At 35.4% G+C, this 20365-nt stretch overlaps 2 protein-coding genes and 1 long non-coding RNA gene across 3 annotated transcripts; all 3 read right to left on the bottom strand.

The window, feature by feature from the left end:
• Positions 1-11183: 11183 nt before the first annotated feature.
• LOC122146471 (gamma-crystallin S-like) lies at positions 11184-14273 on the bottom strand. Its single transcript, XM_042765335.1, has 6 exons — positions 14238-14273; positions 13959-14111; positions 12509-12586; positions 12314-12421; positions 11998-12123; positions 11184-11845 (listed from the first exon to the last, which is right to left on the bottom strand). The coding sequence occupies exons 2-6, from the start codon at positions 14052-14054 to the stop codon at positions 11573-11575; spliced, it is 681 nt and encodes a 226-aa protein (XP_042621269.1). The 5' UTR covers positions 14055-14111; positions 14238-14273; the 3' UTR covers positions 11184-11572.
• Positions 14274-14393: 120 nt separating this feature from the next.
• On the bottom strand, positions 14394-15950 carry LOC122147405 (deoxynucleoside triphosphate triphosphohydrolase SAMHD1-like). Its single transcript, XM_042769801.1, has 4 exons — positions 15846-15950; positions 15668-15762; positions 15203-15311; positions 14394-14615 (listed from the first exon to the last, which is right to left on the bottom strand). The coding sequence occupies exons 1-4, from the start codon at positions 15948-15950 to the stop codon at positions 14394-14396; spliced, it is 531 nt and encodes a 176-aa protein (XP_042625735.1).
• A 740-nt stretch (positions 15951-16690) lies between these two features.
• Positions 16691-19702, bottom strand: LOC122146470. The gene is made up of 3 exons (XR_006161011.1): positions 19572-19702; positions 17221-17280; positions 16691-16916 (listed from the first exon to the last, which is right to left on the bottom strand). It is a non-coding gene; the product is annotated as an uncharacterized LOC122146470 (long non-coding RNA).
• Positions 19703-20365: the final 663 nt, after the last annotated feature.

The following is a 20365-nucleotide window of genomic DNA, read 5'->3' as shown; positions in this document are numbered from 1 at the left end:
CACAGTGAAGAGTCCGTTTGTGGGGATATTTGAGGAAAATAACCTCATTAATGAAGAGCTCAAAGAGAAAGCTTGAATTCTATTCTCTGGTAAGACCAAATTTAATGACATTAACAAGGAAACACGAAATACAAAAGTAAAAACAATAAACTCCTTATTTATTATCAGAAGGGGACTTTATTAACTTTTAAAATCAAACATTTCAGATCTTCAGAATAGACCTCATGGCAAAGCAAGGCCACAAGTACTCAAAGGACTACACGGAGAGTTTGCGCTCACGCGCTCCATCTACATGGTCCAAAGGCATACAAATACCTCAGAGAGACTCCGACATTTTTCCCCCTCCCACAGCCACATACAATACAACATGGTAGGCTTAATTCATGTTATCCGATATTAAATTTTTGGAAATTACTGAATGCAAAACTAATAGCTAAAGCGTACGCTGATAAGCTTCTTTCCAAATTATTTTTTTTTACAGGTGGTCCCTTGCATTCAGGGTGGATGCCAAACCTGGCCCGAACGAAGATGATGCTGAGATATGCCTGGAGAGAAGATGCCAGGGTAGACCAGGCTAAATATGGATGTGTTTTCACTAATGTTGGATGCCATGTGTTCCATCAGAAAACATGTTCAATATACTCCCACAATAGACAAATCACTGTATGGTTTATGTAGAACCTGAGTGAATGGAAACAGTGAGACTGAGGTTGCTACCGAGGCTCTTGTGTTTCATGGTGGTTGGCCTACGAAGGACATTGGAAGGCTCCCATTGCTTACTTCCTGACCAAGTCTCTCTCGTCCAAGACCCAACAAGGGTCCATCTCAGTCATGCTTTGGAGGAGCTGCATGCACGGGACATTAGGATGGTATATGATGTAGCAATGGTATGTGCTTGCCTCCAATGAATAAGAACGACGCATAAATGTAAAGCAAAAGACCAATATGGAAATGAATTGTACTGCGAGGAGAGAACCCACGAGAGCCGCTCAACACCAACGTTTTCTCACATCTGGTGACTGATCTTGGGTTACTCTCAAGTTTTAAAAGACTGTGGTGGGCAACAAGCACCAAAATTCATTGAGGTAATACAATTTGTGGATTATAGAACCTAAGTACCATGTTTTTTTACATTTATTTTTTTTTATAATTCATCGGAGTGGTAAAGCTCTGTGAAATTTTGCTGTATGTACAAATCAATACCTATGGAAAGGAAAAGGCAAGTAAATATTAATACTTGCATGTTTACTCATTGAGCATAAAGTTTTAGAAATATGTACTGTGTTTGCTCTGTATATTTTGAATAGATGAGTAATTGATTTATGATGAGAGAAGATTTAATTACTCTGATACCTAATGAAACCCTGTAATGATATTGATTTTTAGATACCGATATTTCTGTATAGATTATTGACAGGCTGTTTGATACATGAATGGATGCAATCCTCATGCCAAAGAAAATTTTTTTCAAAGCTCCCTTGGGTGCTTTGATTGATTGATAGGAACGCATTTTTGTCAAGAGCCAGGAAGTGCTTGCTCTCTTTGGTAACAAAGGAGATGGACAAAGCGACCGGGGGGGGGCTTCAGCTGATCTACAGAGGTCTATTTAAAAATAGTGGTTGCTAAAGTGCATGACATGAGTTCAATTAACAACTCTGTTCCCTTATAGAACATCACGTTAGACCTAGATGCTAACTGCTTCTGTTAAATAGATGTTGTTCCGTGAATTGTCTTGTTTTGTTTATTGGTGTGTTTTTCACTGGTCAGCAAGATGCTTTTAAATTGGTATGTATTGCAACATCAACTTTAATGCAGTGTGTCATAAAGATGGTATGTACTAGTGTATTTTGGTAATGATGTTTTGCCTTAGTTTAAATGTTTTATTATTTTTTAAGGCAGTTTTGTTTTTGTTGGAATTAAATCGTGGTATTCAGTGTGTTTCAGGTACTAATTTTTCTAATGGTATGTAGTACCAACATCAGGACATGGAGATGTAGGTAGATAGGTCAATGGTAGTATTGTAGTATTGTATTGCATGTGTTGTTTTTGCAATTACATTGTTCCAAGATATTGTTCCATTGTCTACAAAGTTCTCCCAGTTCTGCAATTACTATATAGTTAAACAAGAAACTGATCCCATTCCTAATATATCCACCCTGGTAGCTGTTTCACATGGTGCTTTTCTTGGGGTCTCTTCTTTCGTCATGATCAGAATAATACAACTTTTTCTTTTGCAGGTACTTGTCAATGTAGTGGATTTGTCATCAATATCGACACGTTGATGCTGATGATTCCTGAACTGCTCCAAGTTCAGCGGTATGTGCTCACCTACAGGTTCAGCCAGGATCACTTGGAGCTCCTATTTAATTTCAATCAGAGCGTCAGGTAGGGGTTGTTGTTCTTTTATTACAGTAAATTCTGAAAATATACCTAATTAATATCTTTGTCTTGTGAGTAATGTATGTATTGTGTGCCTGTTTGCCATACAAGGCTGGCTGGAATAACAATCCATCGGCATGCCAGTTCAGGCCATCTTCCCGCCGATCTGATGGTTGAGGTGTGTGTGTCTCACCTGGGTGAGACGAACAGTAATCGGCAGCACAAGATCACACTGTGTCCCCTGTCTGCTGTGGAGATGTCCTCTGCTGAAAACTGCTGAAGAGCACCCATCTCCATTCGTAACATTTCAGCCCTTGTGTGTGACCACAGGTTATCTCCCCACTCGGTTTGGTGGTCTGGTGGAAAATGCTCACGGTCTACATAGCAGGGTTTGTAGTCCGGCAGATTCTTGAAAGCTGTCCTGTGATGTGTGCCGTTGCAAGCTTGGTCAGAGATGCTAGACCAGCATCATTTGACAAAACTACCACCTTCTAGCCCTGAAAAACAGCAGGCCTAGTGATTCCATCACAGAGCACAGTGAAAGGTGTGATTGTTATCTTATTTTTTTAAATCTTTTTAATCTTTTGTATATTAAGGTTGCTTTGTTCTTATTTTCTCTGTTCTGTAAAGTGTATTTGGTATGTGTAAGCTATATAAATATGTATTTTATTATTATTATAAGGTGCTGAGAGCTGCAGAGAGGAGTGATCCGCCAAGCTTCAGCAATACAAGCTCTAAGCTGTCAACAGTCACACATTGTGCGGGAGGAGATTGGGACAGGATGTTTTTCCTTCTTGGGGATCACATTGAGGGAGACCCAGTTTGGCATTGACAACCATCAATCTGATTTGTTGTCATTGGTTGTGTCGTGTTTGTAAAGATAGGCTCCACCATGTGTTTGCCAAACTTCGCCTCTCTTGAAACTACAGAAAGGGGAGCACGAGAAAGAAGCTCTGCAAAACAGTCCCTCTTTCAGGGGGTTTTAGATGTGTGTGTGTGTGTGTGTGTGTGTGTGTGTGAGATAGAGAGAGAGATAGAAAGTGTGTGTGTGTGTGTGTGTGTGTGTGTGTGAAGTGTGTGTGTGTGTGTGTGTGTGAGAGAGAGAGAGAGAAGAGTGTGTGTGTGTGTGTGTGTGTGAGAGAGAGAGAAGAGTGTGTGTGTGTGTGTGAGTGAGAGAGAGAGATTGTGTGTGGTGTGTGTGAGAGAGAGCGATGAGAGAGGATTGGTGGTGTGAGAGAGGGAGAGAGATGGATTGTGTGTGTGTGCGGTGATGAGAGATTCTGAGAGAGATAAAGTTGTGTGTGCTGTGTGTGTGTGTGTGGGGGAGGAGAGCAGAGAGGAGAGAGAAGTTTGTGCTTGTGGTGTGTGAGAAGTGAGGAGGGGAGAGAGAGAGATGAGAGAGAGAGAGAGAAGAGTTGTTGTGTGTGCGTGTGTGTTGAGCAGAGGAGGAAGAGTGTGTGTGTGTGTGTGAGAGAGAGAGAGAGTGTGTCGTGTGAGAGAGAAGAGAGTAGAGTTGTGTGTGTGTGTGTGTGTTTGAGAGAGGAGAGTGTGTGTGGTGTGTGAGAGGAGAGTGGGTGTTTGTGTGGGAGAGAGAATCCCCAAAATGTGTGTGTGTCTGTGTGTGTGATGAGTGTGAGAGAAGCGTGTGTGTGTGTGTGTGTGTGTGTGTGAGAGCGAGAGGTGAGACAAAGAGTGTAAGGTCACATTTTTACACTACAAACACTAATTGAGTGACCAAAAGTTTGGAAACATTACTATTTTTAATGTTTTTTGAAAAGTTTCTTCTGCTCATCAAGCCTGTGTGTGTGTGTGTTTGTGTGTGTTAAAAAATAATGTGTGCCTGTGAGAGCTGAGAGAGAGCATCATGTGTGCCTTGAGTGTGTGTGTGTGTGTCTATCACATGATCATGTGTGTATTCTGAGTTGTTATGAGAGTTGGAAACAGAGCTGTCTAATGAGGAGAATAAGGTTAAAAGAACTGTGTGTGTGAAAAAATTCTAATGTGATATATTCTAATAATATGTGAGAGAGGGAGAACACATGTGTGTGGTGTGTGTGTGTGTTAAAGAGAAAGAGAAAAATTAGTGAGAGATTACTGACCAGTAGTGTATGTGTGTGCAAAATGTGGAGTGTTTTAAAAGCTCCATAGAGAGAGTGTGAGAGACTATGTGTCAAAGTGTCCTAAAAAAGTATGTGGAGGAGAGAGCGAAGAGCAGAACTGTGTGGAACATTGTGTGAATCATCATAGAGGAGATGAGAGAGAATTCAGCTTCAAAATGTCAAATTGGGTTCCTTCCCAAAAATGTTTCCACTTCTGATCACATTATTACATTTACACTACAAACAGGCTTGATAACTTCGATAAATATGTACAGTACAGACCAAAAAGTTTGGAGAAACATTACTATTTTCTATGTTTTGAAAAGTCTCTTCTGTTCGTCAAGCCTGCATTTATTTTGATCAAAAAATACAGAAAAAAACAGTAATATTGTGAACATATTATTACAACTTAAAATAATAGCTTACTATTTGAATATACTTTAAAAAATAATTTATTCCTGTGATGATACAAAAGTTGAATTTTCAGCATCATTACTCCAGCCTTCTTCAGTGTCACATGTAACATCCAGTCTATCACATGATCATCTAGAAATCATTCTAATATTCTGATTTATTATGAGTGTTGGAAACAGTTCTGCTGGGTTCAATATATTTGATGAATAAAGGTTAAAAAAGAACTACATTTGTTAAAAAAAAAAAAAAATTCTAATAATATATATTCTAATAATATATTTTCTTTACTATCACTTTTTATCAATTTAACACATCCTTGCTGAATAAAAGTATTGATTTTATTTTAAAAAAGAAAGAAAAAAATTACTGACCCCAAATTACTGACCAGTAGTGTATATTATTATTACAAAATATTTATATTTTAAAAACATAGCTTCTTTTTTTTTTTTTTTTTTTTTTTATTCATCAAAAGTACCCTAAAAAAGTATCACATGTTCTGAAAAAATATTAAGCAGCAGAACTGTTTCCAACTTTGATAATGAATCATCATATTAGAATGATTTCTAAAGGATCATGTGATAATGATCCTAAAAATTCAACTTGCATCACAGAAATAAATGATAATCTAAAAGTATAATAAATTTAAAAACAATTATTTTAAATTGTAACAATATATCACAATATTACATTTTTTTCTGTATTTTTGATCAAATAAATGCAGGCTTGATGAGCAGAAGAAACTTCTTTCAAAAGAAACATTAAAAATAGTAATGTTTCCAAACTTTTTGGTCTGTATTTTGATCAAATGTACATCAAAACAAAAAGTCAAATTTTCGCCTGTTTTTTCCTTTATTGATTTCAAAGAAAGCATTTGACTCAATCTGGCATGAAGGACTATTCCTAAAACTAATTGACAGTGGAATAGGAGGTAAATTCTATGATTTGATCAAATCCATGTACACAATCAGCCAATGTGCAGTTAAAATTGGAAACAAAAGAACTGAGTTTTTTTTTTTTTTTCTTCAGAGGCGTGGAGTGAGACAGGGCTGCAGTTTAAGCCCCACCCTCTTCAACATTTACATCAACCAGCTGGCTAGTGTTTTAGAACATGCACCCATTCAAGGTCTCACTCTCCATGACACAGAGATAAAGTGTCTTCTTTGCGCAGATGACCTGGTTCTCCTGTCAGCCCACTAAAGAAGGGCTTCAGGGCGGCCTGGATCTGCTGGAGGACTACTGTCAGACCTGGGCCCTGACTGTAAACCTCCAAAAAACTAAAGTCATGATCTTCCAGAAACGCTCCAGACCTCAGGGACTAACACACACATTCACACTATCACACAGAACTATTGAAAACCACAAAAACATACACTTACCTCGGCCTAAAAATTACTCCAACAGGTAACTTCACTTTGGCTGTGAATGAACTCAAAGAGAAAGCTCAAAGGGCTTTCTATGCCATAAAAAGATCAATAAAAATCGATATTCCAATCCAAATCTGGCTCGAACTTTTCAAATCAGTAATTGAACCAATGCGTACTATATGGCAGTGAGGTGTGGGGTCCATCTATAAAAATTTGATTTTTTAAACTGGGAAAAACATCCAATTGAAAATATGCATTTAGATTTCTGTAAAAAGAATACTCAAAGTCCAAAGAAAACCCAAACAATAGATGCAGGGCAGAATTAGGCCAATACCCTCTCCTTCTAAACATCCAAAAAAGAGCCATCAAATTATGGAAACACCTAAAGATGAGTGACCCCAGCACATACCATTATAAAGCCCTGAAACACCAAGAGCTGAGCCCCACGACGAGTCCTCTTCTTCAGCTGGTGCTGAGACTGACTGAGATCACACCCGACAGAGATCAGCCAGCCTCAGAACTCACACACACACTCTCAACCATTAGGCCCACACAAATCATCAACTCAGAGAAAGACAAGTAAATCGTCACCCACTGGACAAACACCATTAAAACCAACACAAACTAGAATGTTATTCAACGTTAAATCGAGAGTACACCATGGCAAACTACCTGAGCACAGTGACTGATGTCAAACTCAGGAAAAACATTGACGATGTACAGACTCAGCGAAGCACAGTCTCATGCCAATAAAGCTCAATTGAATTGAATTGAATTGAATTGAGAGAGAGAGAGAGTGAGAGAGAGAGAAGTGTGTGTGTGTGTGTGTGAGAGAGAGAGAGAGAGAGTGTGTGTGTGTGTGTGTGTGTGAGAGAGAGAGAGTGTGTATGTCACAAATCATTATAAATTGTTTCTTCAACTCATTAAAATATTTTAATGCAACGATCTGTTTCTGCTTCTTTATCATATTTATAGTGTGTGATTTATAAATTACCTTATATCCTACATCACATATTTTGATTTTGGACGTCTGGTCACTTTATATCTTACATCAGAATATTATATAACTGTTAAGACTACTATGAATATTAAAATACGCTGAACCATGTTAGGTCCTGTATCATAGCTACAGCTAATTGCACCTGACCTTTGCAGCAAAAAAGCTACGGTTCCGCCGCGTCAAAATCAGTTAGGTATTCAGTGAGATATGATTGAATTAAATATCTACTCCTGGCGCTTGACCAGCTCATTTGCACCTGAGTGCAAACCCCTGCAGCGTTGGACGCCGGAGTTCAGCCCTGAGGTGTTTCAGGTCACCCGACTTTGGAAAATTTCGTGAAACTCAACGGTCGGTGGGCTTCATCTAAGCTTTGGACACTACTGAAGGTAGTTGGACATAAATACATAAGCTTTTATCTTGGTACTGACGAAATTCCATTGAAATCCATGAGGAGAAGGTATTTAACTTCATCAGCGAGTGGGTAGTCACATTTGTGGCGAGGGTAGATTATGACACCTCAGATACGGGCATCGTTCAAAAAATAAAATAAAAAACAATAAAAAAAAAACTGATTGTCTGTTTGTGAATGACAATGAATATTTGTTATTAATACTTGTATGAATGTAATTCGCAATTAATAGTGATGTGTATTATTTGTTTTCCTCTTGTATTCTAAAGAAAAATAAATAATTTTATAGATCCATGAATAGACTCTGTATTAATTATACTTGTTTTCGGTGTTGAGGTACCATGGGTCAGATGCCCATTCCAGCTAAAAATAAGTAAATTTTCATGATTTCATTTGAAAAAAAGAAAGAAAGGAGACTAACAAAATTCTACCTTCTATTCAAATTTCATGCAAATATCTGATAAAAATAGAAGGAAGTTACAAGAAAAAATGTGTATGAATATTAAAGCATTTTCAGTCCACACGACTTCAGTGTATAATTAATGTATACTATTTTACTATATTCCCCGTTATTAAAAATATCACTAACTTCACGCAATCCTCTCAGCTGATCTTCACAATCCAGGTGTCGTCGTAAAGGGAATTTTCAGCTCTCTGTCTAGTCATGTGATCCATTTTTGATCTTAGGGGTTGTTTGAAAATTTTGTCATCATACCTACTATATGATGTCTATGATCGTCACATAAATGAAACGGATGTTAAATGTAAACCCGCTCCAGCGCTCACATCAAAGGCGTCAATAAAGCTGCATGGTCAAGCTTCCAGCACTAGAAGCTAAAGGCAAATTGACGAACAGAAACGATGTTGCTTGCAAATGTTCGCCTTGAGCGTCAAATCATGCGTTATATACAGAGAACATAATTTAAAGCCACAGCAGAATTGTTGTGCGGTGTTTAGTTTCTGAATGCATCCGCGTTTTAAACCAATTGTGTAGACCAATGATTCCAAGCCCCCATTCGTAAAGAGAGAGCCCGGTTTACTGAATTCCTGAATGAATCAGCTGTTTGAATCAAATTAATAAATGACTCATAAAAGACATTTACCGCCACCTGCTACTGGCAGATGTAGTTTTATTTAAGAGTAAAAATTTAATTAATTAATTAAATAAATAATAATAAAACATTAAAGGGGATAGTTCACCCAAAAAAAACCAAACAAACAAAAAAAATAAAAAAAATCTGTCATCTTTCTCAAACCTGAATGGCTTACTTTCTTTTGTGAACGAAATAAGGTATTTGAAAACTGTTGGAAACTGCACGTCCCTGGACTCATTATGTTGTGTTTTTGCCTCCATGTGGCCGTCCCATGTGAATTGTTTTTCATTCCTAGCCCTGGTTGTCCCAAGCTCCACTGTTTATAAGCCCATTCCTCTCAGTTCAGATTGGTCGGTCCTACCAGTGATGTATGTGTCTTCCTCCTGTTGCACATGTGGAGTTACCTTGTGGTTGGATCAATAAAGATCTTGGATTATCCACGGCTGTCTGTGTTCCTTCCCAGCAGCGTAGCATGCATTAACAAGCTGTTTTGGTTACCAATGATTTCATGTATGAACATAAAAACTGAATGTTGTCTCAGAATTTGCTCCTTTTTAATGTTTCCTAGTTTATGTGTAGCTGGTGTAGCCTAAATGTTTAGATTGTGTTTAATAAAATTTATGGTTGAATCAAAAATATTTTCTAAAAGACGACAGATATTAACTGTCTATACAGGGGTGCCCAACCCTGCGCACTGCGATCGACAGTCTGCATTGTTCTTGCTTCAACCCCTAATCAAACACGAACAGAGAAACCTGCCTTTAATTTTTTAAGTGAGCCTGAAGACCTAATTAGTTGCTTCAGGTGTGTTGATTAGGGTTGGAGCTGAACTTTGCAGGACAGTCGATCGCCAGGAGCAGGGTTTGGGCACCCCTGGTCTACATTATACTTTCTCATTTAACACAAAAACAGCTGTTTAAATAATCTTTTGTGGGTATTTTCAGATTACGATTACAATCACAATTAATTCGTTTAATTAATTGAAACCATTGTGTAATTAAATGATGAAAAATTTAATCGACTGAATAGCCCTAAACGGTGGCATTTTTTTTTATTTTATTTTTTTTTTTTTGCTTCTTTGGTTATGTCTGGGAACAATTTCTTGCTCAGCTGCTCTTATATCCGCTTCATTAATCTTCAGGCTCCGGCATTAAAACGACTCTCTGTCCAGACCCATGAATCCCTCTGACTTCCAGATCTGTGGAATTCTATTCTTTTTATAGTGAAAGTATTAGCAATAATGGTGATAATCAAGTAATTAGGTATGTACTTTATTTGAGGGGCATCACAGTAAACACAATAGTTAATCATTTGTAAAAAGTATACTCGTTTTTGTATGTTTATTAGTTCTGACTAAAATGTTAAAGTGAATTCTGTAAATATATATGTCTAAATAATCTTCAAACTGTAAGCATTTGGCCATTTGTGTACCTACAGTAGTTTAAAAATCAAGAGCATGAACAAAATAGTACATTGTATTTACTGTCACCTGAAACTATTCTGATGCAATCTGCTGTTGAATTAACTTTAGCAATTTTCATATTCACATTTTATCAAATTGTCACAATTCTGTAAAATGATGACAGCTGGGTGCATTAAAATCAAAACATTACGGTATATATTATATATATATATATATATATATATAGATATAGATATATATATAGATATAGTCATTTAAATTAGAAGACTCTGAACACACTTCTTTGTGTCTTGCCTTCTTATAATAAATTAATAATGACTGTCCGTTTAATTGAAACAGATTAATTAGTGATTCATTAATCACAAGACATATCTATAAAGCAGAGGAACTAATGCTCTAAATAAAGCAAACATTTATTAGACAAGAAATAAATCATTACTCCACTATTGTTGTTGATGCAATACAGTTTATTTTTGTCAGTTTTTCTGAGAATAACAAAACTGAAAAGCATTAAAGTTTTTTCCCTGAATAACTCATGTTTTCCCAGAAGTCACCCAGAAATATGGAACTGAACTCCTGCATCCTAAAAAGTAAAATATCTAATGTAGAAAGACTCATTCTGTCAAATTCAATCTCTAAAAATGAGTAACTCCCCAAAAATCTCTCGTACTGTAACCAGATGTCTGATCTACACACACCTGAAGAAATTAAAAAAAATAAACGATTCATCAAGTACCTATATTTATCCATCATCAAACAAACCTGTAATAGTGTTACATAACCCTTCACCATCATCTACTGTTAACTTGTGAATATTTACCCAACATCAGCACCACATTGTGAATAATAATAACAAGCATATAGAGAGCTGTTCAAACAAGAACATAAATCACCTATTAGGCTCAAATATCTGTTTACTGTATTTGTTCTGAAAGAAACTAAAATCAAGGTAAAATCTCCCTCCGCTTTAGTTTAGTAGCTCTGTTTTCTTTAGATTTATTTACGATTGATTTACTCTTTGTCAGCAGCATCTGCCACAACATTTATTCACAAAATAATCTCATATGGTCAAGTGTGGCTTCAATAGCGGTCAATCAGTTGTAATTTAATCCTGATGTTCCTTATTTTCTAGTCACTTTGGATAAAAGCATCTGCTAAATCAAATTAATTGCATGATATGCTAAGTAATTAATCAAGTTATTCTCAATTCAGTGTATATATTACCATTTGCAGAGAAAACCTTTAAAATAAAAAAGTAAAAGATATTACATGATTGTGACAGCAATACAAATCACTGATTACACTATTTATGTTTAGAAATGATAATTAAACATCAAATTAAACTCACAGCCCTACTTTAAAGATGAATGAGGGCAACAGATGGATGGAGTTATAGAACTGATTCTGTGCTACGTTTAACAGACAGAGCAGGAGCAGTGTTGCCATTGGGACCCCAAGCCTCAGGGTTTCGATACTCTGGATCCTGCAGTCGGTAACTGGGTTCCTTGTAGTGAGGACCCTCATAGAGAACCCACTCACCACTGAGCACCTTACAAGAGCGGACCTCTATTATACCACAGTGGTCCAATGATGGACAGTCTTCTGTGATCAAGCGCCAATTTCCTCTAAACTCTTCCTGATCGAAGACCAGAATCATACACATCTAGAAGGAAAGAGAACATTGCTTTATATGAGACAAGCAAATAGAGCCTTAATGTATGAACACTTGGTTTATGAACAGTGTCACTGTAAAGTGTTTCTGTGTGACTTGTGAGTCAGTTCTGCAGGAATGACAAATAACCCATAAACTCTCACCCGGTCCTTACTGAGACGCCACCATCTGAAGCACTCCTTAGCATCCCTCTCCTCCTTGTCTGATTTTTTTGTGTAGTAAACCCGACCAACATATTCAGTATACTCCTCTGGCAGCAGACTGGATTTCTGCAATACACGTAAAAAACAAATATGGTGATCAATAATTATAGATCTAGGAAACTTGCTTTGACTTGCCCAGATCAGTGAATACCATTTTGTCCATTAACAAGATAACATACCAGTAAATGTACAATTTGTGCACTTTTTTTTCTAAGTATAATGTTAAATTGCTAGAGCAGCAAAGTGCTACAAGTACCTCATAATCCTTAATTTTGATGCCATCAGTGGGGTTTCTCTTCCTGTAGAAATAGACATTCTTGATGGGGGTTTTAGTCTTCTTGTCACTATAGTCCAGTTTAATAGTCTGTGTCAAAGATTTACATTATTTTAGTGACTTAAAAGTTTTGAGACAATAACACAAATTGAAAAATGAGATTTGAACATAACATACTTCAATGAAGAAATCCTTCTTATCCAACAACAGAGTTGGGAGAATGTTCCACTCGTCCACTGCTTTATTCCACTCATTCTGTACAAATGGAGATTGAAGTCAAACAGATGAGAACAATTTGCCCACAAGAGCACCTGTATGCTGCTCAATAATAAATGAAACTGAAAATGAACTGGTTTGTTTAGCTATTATAGTTTAAGTATTTTTTGTATTTTTTATAAACTGCACATTTCCAATTAATGTAAAGTTTAACTTGTATGTGCCTCTCTAAACCACTTCAATTTCAGATTTGTTAAAACAAACTTGTAATCTAAAATGAACTGATAAATTAATTTCTAACAGCATCTGAGTTATTCACTAGAACTGTTCACACTATTGAATTATTCACAACAGTAATGCATTTCTGTATCTGATAAAAAAAAAAAAAATGTTAATCTAAATCATAATTTGTTAAGTAGCGTGTCTTTTTATATGATTGAACTATTCTTCCTCATAATGTATGAGTTTGGAAGTGTACAGAAACATCTCAGCTACTAAAGTCCAAGCAAATGTCTGAAAACTGTTTGGCTGGTAGTTCATTCTACTTCAAGGTAATGATCAGAAACAGGGGTGTGTTTCCCAAAAACAACTACGGTCGCAAGTTCAGTCATTACTAATAGAGTTCAAAGGAACTTGTGACCATAGTTAGCTAACGATGCTTTTGGGAAATGAACCCCTGCACAGCAAAATCCAGAGTGTTAAATGAACACTGCTCAGAGCATATTTGGTCCCACTCTACAAGAGTGTTAAAGCAACTAAAGCAGAGTTAAAGTTAATGAGGTAATGAGGTGATTAGTGATAATTGAGCATTAGTGATGAACAGCTGCTGTTAAAACAGAATCACTGAAGAAAAGAGAAACAAGAACTACAACTGACTTCAGACACAGCCTTAGATGAAATAAACTGAAATAAAGTACATTAAATCTCTCAAGATCTGATTAAACAACCCCAAAAACAGCATCACCAGCTCCACTTAATTGGTTTCCTTGTTTGGTCCTTTGTATAGTCCTCAATTTCTGTAGCATCATGGTCTGTTCTCATCATTATTTGCTAATTTGTTCTTTTTTTAGATAATAATCATCATTCTGGATTATCTGTTGTCTTCTAATTAAACTGCTGCAGCTTGAACCGGACACATTCTTCCTCAGCTGAAACTGACCATGACAACCGGGACAGTGTATTACTGGTAAACTGAAAGTCATTTAAGTAATTTTAATAAAGTAATAATGGAACAAATTGTATTTGCCCATTGAAAAAAAAAAACAGTTTTTAACTGTATAGTTTTAGTTCAGAAGGGTTAAGAGTGTGTCGTGTATATATTACATTACCATATACATTAATATTACATTAATGCCATTGATTTGTAACATGTCCAAGATAAGTACATGAATTGTAAAAAGTCCTCTTTTACCTCTAAGATCCGGTTGTCTTTGTGTTCAGTTTCTGTTATTCTAGTCTCTCCCACACACTTCGGCAGGCGTCTCCTCACAACATCCTCAAGCTTCATACGGGCATCTTTCAGCTCGTCATCAGTGGAGTATAAGATCTCCTCAAAGATGTGATCTGATAGAAGGATAAAAAAAAATATACAAATACAAATAAAAGTTTTCTCTGGTTAAATGAAAACTGCAGAAAGAATAACACTTATTTAATTCTTTACAATCCTGCACGTTTTTTTTAAAACTGACCGGGTCAGTTTGATGAACCTCTTTCATTGCTGTCATTGTTTGCTGTTGTTGTTGGTCTTCACCACCAGCAACTGGTGAGAGCTTTGTGATCTTCTCACTCTCTACAACTACGTCTTATACAGCAACTGGTGAGAGCTTTGTGATCTTGACTTTCGCTGCTATGAGGGCTTCTGCAGCACTGAACTAGAAGAGCACAAACATATTTTAAAACTGGAGCAACTTAAGCAGCACTGAACTAGAAGAGCACAAACATATTTTAAAACTGGAGTACAATCAGTGTAAACACACTTCTCTTCGATGATGTTGACGATCTTGTGCTGGTAGGCCTGGCTGTACAGAGTGTATCTGGTGTGAAACATGTCACATATATTATCAGCCACCTGCGAGAGACAGAGAGTGATGAATTAGAGCACAGACTGACTACTGTATGTGGTTTCAGTGATCTAACACCAAAACGCTGACCACTAGTGATCGGATCACCAAACATTCATCTTCATATCCGATGGAAATAGAGCCATCAACAGTAAAATTTGGACTTTCATTTATTTTATTTTCATCCAAGCCTCATCTAATAGGGTGCATTAACTATACATCATGAGGTTGTCTTAAATTGTAAATATTGAAATGTAAATGTTTTCAGTTTAATTCATAAACATCTTTCTCAAATCTGAACATTGATTTAATGTTCATCTTGTAGTTACTGATATAAACTGAATTTTGTTATGTATTGTAATGGAGGAAGTTACCTCATAAGTTTCTGTTTTAGACTCACTTGACTGAAGCATTGTTTCTACAATCATTTCTTACAGGCTCAACAATGATTGATCATTCACACATTATTTTACAGGTAAAATATCATGTTTTATCAAACCACACACAGTATATATAAAGACAACTTTTTGTGGTGTAGTTAATAAATGATCTTATGAGAAGTCATAAATAATAAGTGATCTTGTGTCTCAGGCACCTTGTCTCTGAAGCAGATGTGTTTTCTCTTGTCCACCTCACACACACGAGCAGATTTCAGCAGACGCTGATGGTCAAAGCTGTTTGGGATGCCGAGGTGATGACAGTCTCTGACAGAGAGGACAACAAGATACAGTATTCTGAGTTATGATTCTGGTTGATGTTGTGCTGACTGCTTTGACAGAAACCTCTGACTTTATACAGACACCCGACAGTGTGCTACAAGCAATAGATATCATCAGTTGTAGAAATGCTCTATTCAGCCATAAAAACAAATCATACACCAAAATATGAATATTTAAAAAAATATTGAAAATATATTAGAGGTTATACTATATCAAAGGTTTATCATGATATCTAAAGTAATGTCTATTTAAGTATTTTACAATGTCATATTTCTTGTTAAGATTAACAACCATTATTACAATGAGGATCCATTTAAAAGTTTTTTTTTTTTTTTTTATACCGTGCAAAATAGTCCCATTTGCGCACATCAATGCCATTCCATTGATTTACCACGATCTCATACAGGAAAGCCTTGTCCTCAGTCCTGCCTCCGTCCTGAAACAAAATAGCTTCAATACTCAACAGAGACACTGTATAACTTGTTGAGCATTGGAATGACAGTTCACAGGATTTAGTACCTCTTCAGCTGAAGTATGAACTCCCTTTATCAACTCCTGAATAAAGGTGAGATCTTCTTCCTTCAGCTCGTCTTTCAGTTTATCATTGTTCTCTACTATGTCCATAAACAAACAAAAAAACCCATCCCCAAGCAATCAAAAAAAAAAAAAAAAAAAAACGCAAATATATGAATTGCCACACAGTCATAACTTTCAGAAATAAACAATGTACACTGTATAGAGTTATAAATACAGAATTTTATGTTAAGCTGGGCATCTATTGTAAATTATTATATTTAAAAAGCAAAGCAAACAAAAAAAAGAGAAAATTCTGAATGCTACACCTCAGAGTATCTCGTTTCTTGTCAACAGGTATCTAAAACTGAATTAAGTGATCTATAATTTATTGGTCTCCTGGTTTTCTATTCTTGTGGATAAACACAGGAAGCAAGCTTGTCTTTCAAAACCTTTTTCTGAACAATTTTTATGAAACTGTAATTGTGTTTTTTGTAATTGTGTTTTTTGCATTATTGACACACTGTTTTCCTAATTAATGTTGTTCAGTTGCTTTGACGCAATCTTTTTTGTTTAAAGCGCTATATAAATAAAGGTGACTTGACTTGTTTTTGTGTCCTTTTGGAGATCAGCTTTTGTGTTCTAGTGAATATGAAAAAGTCATACAGGTCTGGGAGGACATAAGAGTGAGAAAATGATTACAGATTGGTAATTGTATTGCTTTAATATGAGTGCTGTATCAAAAATGTAAAGCATAATTTGACAAATTTCTGCCTAAAAGCCCTCCAGTACACTTACTCAATAGACTTGTGTGTCACTGTACACATTTATTTTGATTGTTTTTTGCTAAGACTTGCTTCTTTTAACAGTACAATATTTCATTTAGTTTACACTTAGTAGGTAACTTTAGTATTCGCATTGTGTTTAATCAAGTAGCATTTGTTTTTATTTGTAAAGAAAGCACTTTTCCCTAGAAAACAGAATTATGAATTGTGAAATGCTAAATTTAAAATACAGTTTGCATTGCATGCACAGTATAGAAGAGATTTTTTTTTCTGCTTACCTTCCACTGATTGCCTAAGAAAACAAACAAACAAAGGTTATTATATATACATATTTCATAAATGATCTCAAAAGAACTGAAACTAAATTCACAGTTATACACATTACTGAAAGAATTGTATCTATTCATCAGCGGAAGAGTTTAATAATAGAAATGTGTTATTTAGTTTTGCTTTATGATATTTAGAAATTTAGAAACAAAAATTTTGAAAAAAATAAATAAATAAATAATAATAATAAATTTCATTATTAAGCTTACACTTAACTGAACACCTAACTGACCAGAGACATCAGTGAAGTGAGAAACTCAGGCACTTACCAGGCTCTAGGACTTTAGGGATGAACCTGTCCTTAAACACGTAAGAGAACGGACCATGACCTTAATGAAAAACATAACAGTAAAATATACTGCATGTTTCATGTTTACATGAGAGAACAATTTTATACTGTTTTCATTTGACATCACAAAAAAAAAAGATTTGAGGAAACAGTCAATTAAAAGAATGAAAGAGCTTCAATCATCTTTGGTCCTACAGATATAAAATCACTCAAGTACAAAAATACTGTAAAAATATTTAGTTTTACCTCATTTTATATAAATTACAAACTTTTTTTAGCAAGTACTATTTAAATTTTACCTTTAAATCGGAACAAATTTTAATGTCAGTTGGAATTCTTCTAAAAACTCTTTAAATAAATGTAAATTCTGCAAATAAATGTACATAAGATAATCTCGTTTTATATTAATTAATATTATTTATTTGTTATTAATTTTTGTTTTAATTCCCTTTACATCGTTCCCCTCTTTTGAAGGTTGTTCAACACAAAGAGAAATCACAGGTGTATAGATACACTGTAAAACCCGACAAGTAACTTAACTCAAACCGTTTCAGTAAACAGATATCCTTAAAAACCTGACAAGTTAGGTTTTGCTCAAACCGTTTGAGGAAACTGATTGCCTTAAACCATTTAAGTTTTAAAACTTAACAGTTATGAGTACTCTGAACTTAATTCAGTTGAGTTCACTGAAAGAAGATATACATTTGCAATTAAATAATTAAGTGATTAATTGAGTGATAACTGTGAATTAGTGATGAACAGCTGCTGTTAACAAACAAAATTACTGAAGAAAAGAGAAACACAAGAACTACAACTGACTTCAGACACAGCCTTAGATAAAATAAACTGAAATAAAATACATTAAATCTCTCAAGATCTGATTAAACAACCCCACAAACAGCATCACCAGCTCCACTTATTAGTAACCAGACTCACTTTAGTTCTGTCAGACGTCTACAGAAGATCTGATTGAGAATTAACTAAGGTTTAGATTGGATTTATGTTTTCATTTAAAAGTAACCATGTTAGAGATCATTGGTTTGCTTTAGTTGGGCTCTTGACCCTTGATTTCTGTCTTTGTTTTTTCTTTGGCTGTTGTAACCATTTGTTGTAACTCAAAAGCCCAGAGAAAATATCATCAGGTGTTATACACACACTCACACTCTTAAAAGCTGCTTTTATCCAAAGCAACTTGCAGTGCATTCAGGTTAGTGTTTTTTTTTAATCTAACCTGTACCTAGATGTTGGTTGTTATACTACATATTGGTGATGATAATCATTGATTATTGAACGTGTTTGGAGTCTAATCTCTGATGAAATAAGTGTTGTTTGTGTAATTAGTTTGGATTGATTACAGTAGAAAGTGATTCTAAGAGCCAGTGGTTCTGTGATAATCAGTTATTAATAAATAACTTTCCAAACAGTTTGGTCTTCTATGGTGTCACATAGTCAACACACAGACATCAATAATCAAAATATGAACTCCTCAACAATGGTGACCATAAAAAAAAACACAAAAAAAAAAACAGTGCAGCAGAGCATGCTGGGAGCCATGGATGGCATAGTACCCAGCATGCATTGCAGCATGTTTTCTTTTTTTTTATTTCGTAACCATTGTTGAGGTTCATATTCTGATTATTGATGTCTGTGTGTGACTAATTGACACCATAGAAGACCAAACTGTTTGGAAAGTCCTTTATATTAACTGATTATGAAAGAATCACTGAATTTTTGAATGGCTTTCATTGTAATCAATTGAACTAACTATAAAACACCTATTTAGTAAGATTTTGAACTATGAACAGCTTCATAATTAATGATTATCATCACCAATATGCCGTATAACAACCAATACCTGATCATATTTTCTCTGGGTTTTTTGAGTTATAACAAACGTGTTTCAAAAACACATGGTTACAACATCCAAAAAAACAAAAATCTAAGACAGAAATCAAGGGTCAAGAGCCCAACTAAAGCAAACACTGATCTCTAACATGGTTTACTTCAAATGAAACAATAAAATCAACATCTAAACCTTAGTTAATTCTCAATAAGATCTTCTGTAGACGTCTGACAGAAATAAAAGTCAGTCTGGTTATTAATAAGTGGAGCTGGTGATGCTGTTTGTTTAACAGCAGCTGTTCATCACTAAAGCTCAGTCAGCACTTAATTAATCACTTGATTACATAATTGCAAAGTTTTAAAACTTACATGGTTTAAGTAAAGGCAATCTGTTTACTCAAACGGTTTGAGTTACTGTGACTTGTCAGGTTTTACAGTGTATAGATAGACTTTTATTTCTGCACAAGTGTGCTTGTTTCTGGAACTCACCTAAATTATAGCAAAGAGCTGCGATTTGGACGCACAGGATGTCTTTCTCGTCAATTAACTTGCTCTGTTTCTTCTCAAACTCCTCTTTTGTCTTTTTAAACTCCTCCTTTTCCTTTTAAACTCCTCTCGTTTCTTTTTCACCTCTCGTTTCTTTTCAAACTCATCTCGTTTCTTTTCAAACTCCTCTCGTTTCTCTTCAAACTCATCTCGTTCCCTGTCCCGTTTTAAAACTCCTTCAGTTGTTTCTCTTTCAGAACTTCTGCCAGACGTCCTGCTAAATATGCAGCACTTACACAAAAACAGACAAGACATCATTTTAAATAAAGCACATGATAAATCCAGCTTTTACATCATTTGATCAGTTGATTGATTTATTTAGAATCTGATTCTCTATATTGAACTCCATTGGTGATGGGCATTAGTAGCACTAGGGACAACGATGTAAATGATGTTTTGCCAAGTAAACAGTTTATTCTAATCAAAGTTAGTAACAATGATTCAACCTAATGAAACAAAAACTGTTTTTCAGAATAAGAACTGAAAAGAATGAGCTTCCCTGACATTATTTACTGTGAAGAGGATGAAGTACAAAAATACATATTATCTTTTCCACCTTTACAAAAACATTTACTAGGGTAAATAATTCAACCATACCATATGTATCTGTGTTATCCTGCAACATATCCTACAATATCTTACAATAACTTGTAGCTCATGAAAAAGTTTTAACAAATTAGTAAATTGCACGTAAATGGAAGACAGTTGTCATATGCTAATTTCAACAATGACAAAGC

Source organism: Cyprinus carpio, chromosome A1 (assembly GCF_018340385.1).
Source record: "Cyprinus carpio isolate SPL01 chromosome A1, ASM1834038v1, whole genome shotgun sequence".
NCBI classification, from domain to species: Eukaryota; Metazoa; Chordata; class Actinopteri; order Cypriniformes; family Cyprinidae; genus Cyprinus; species Cyprinus carpio.
This window is presented reverse-complemented; position numbering and strand designations above follow the sequence as displayed.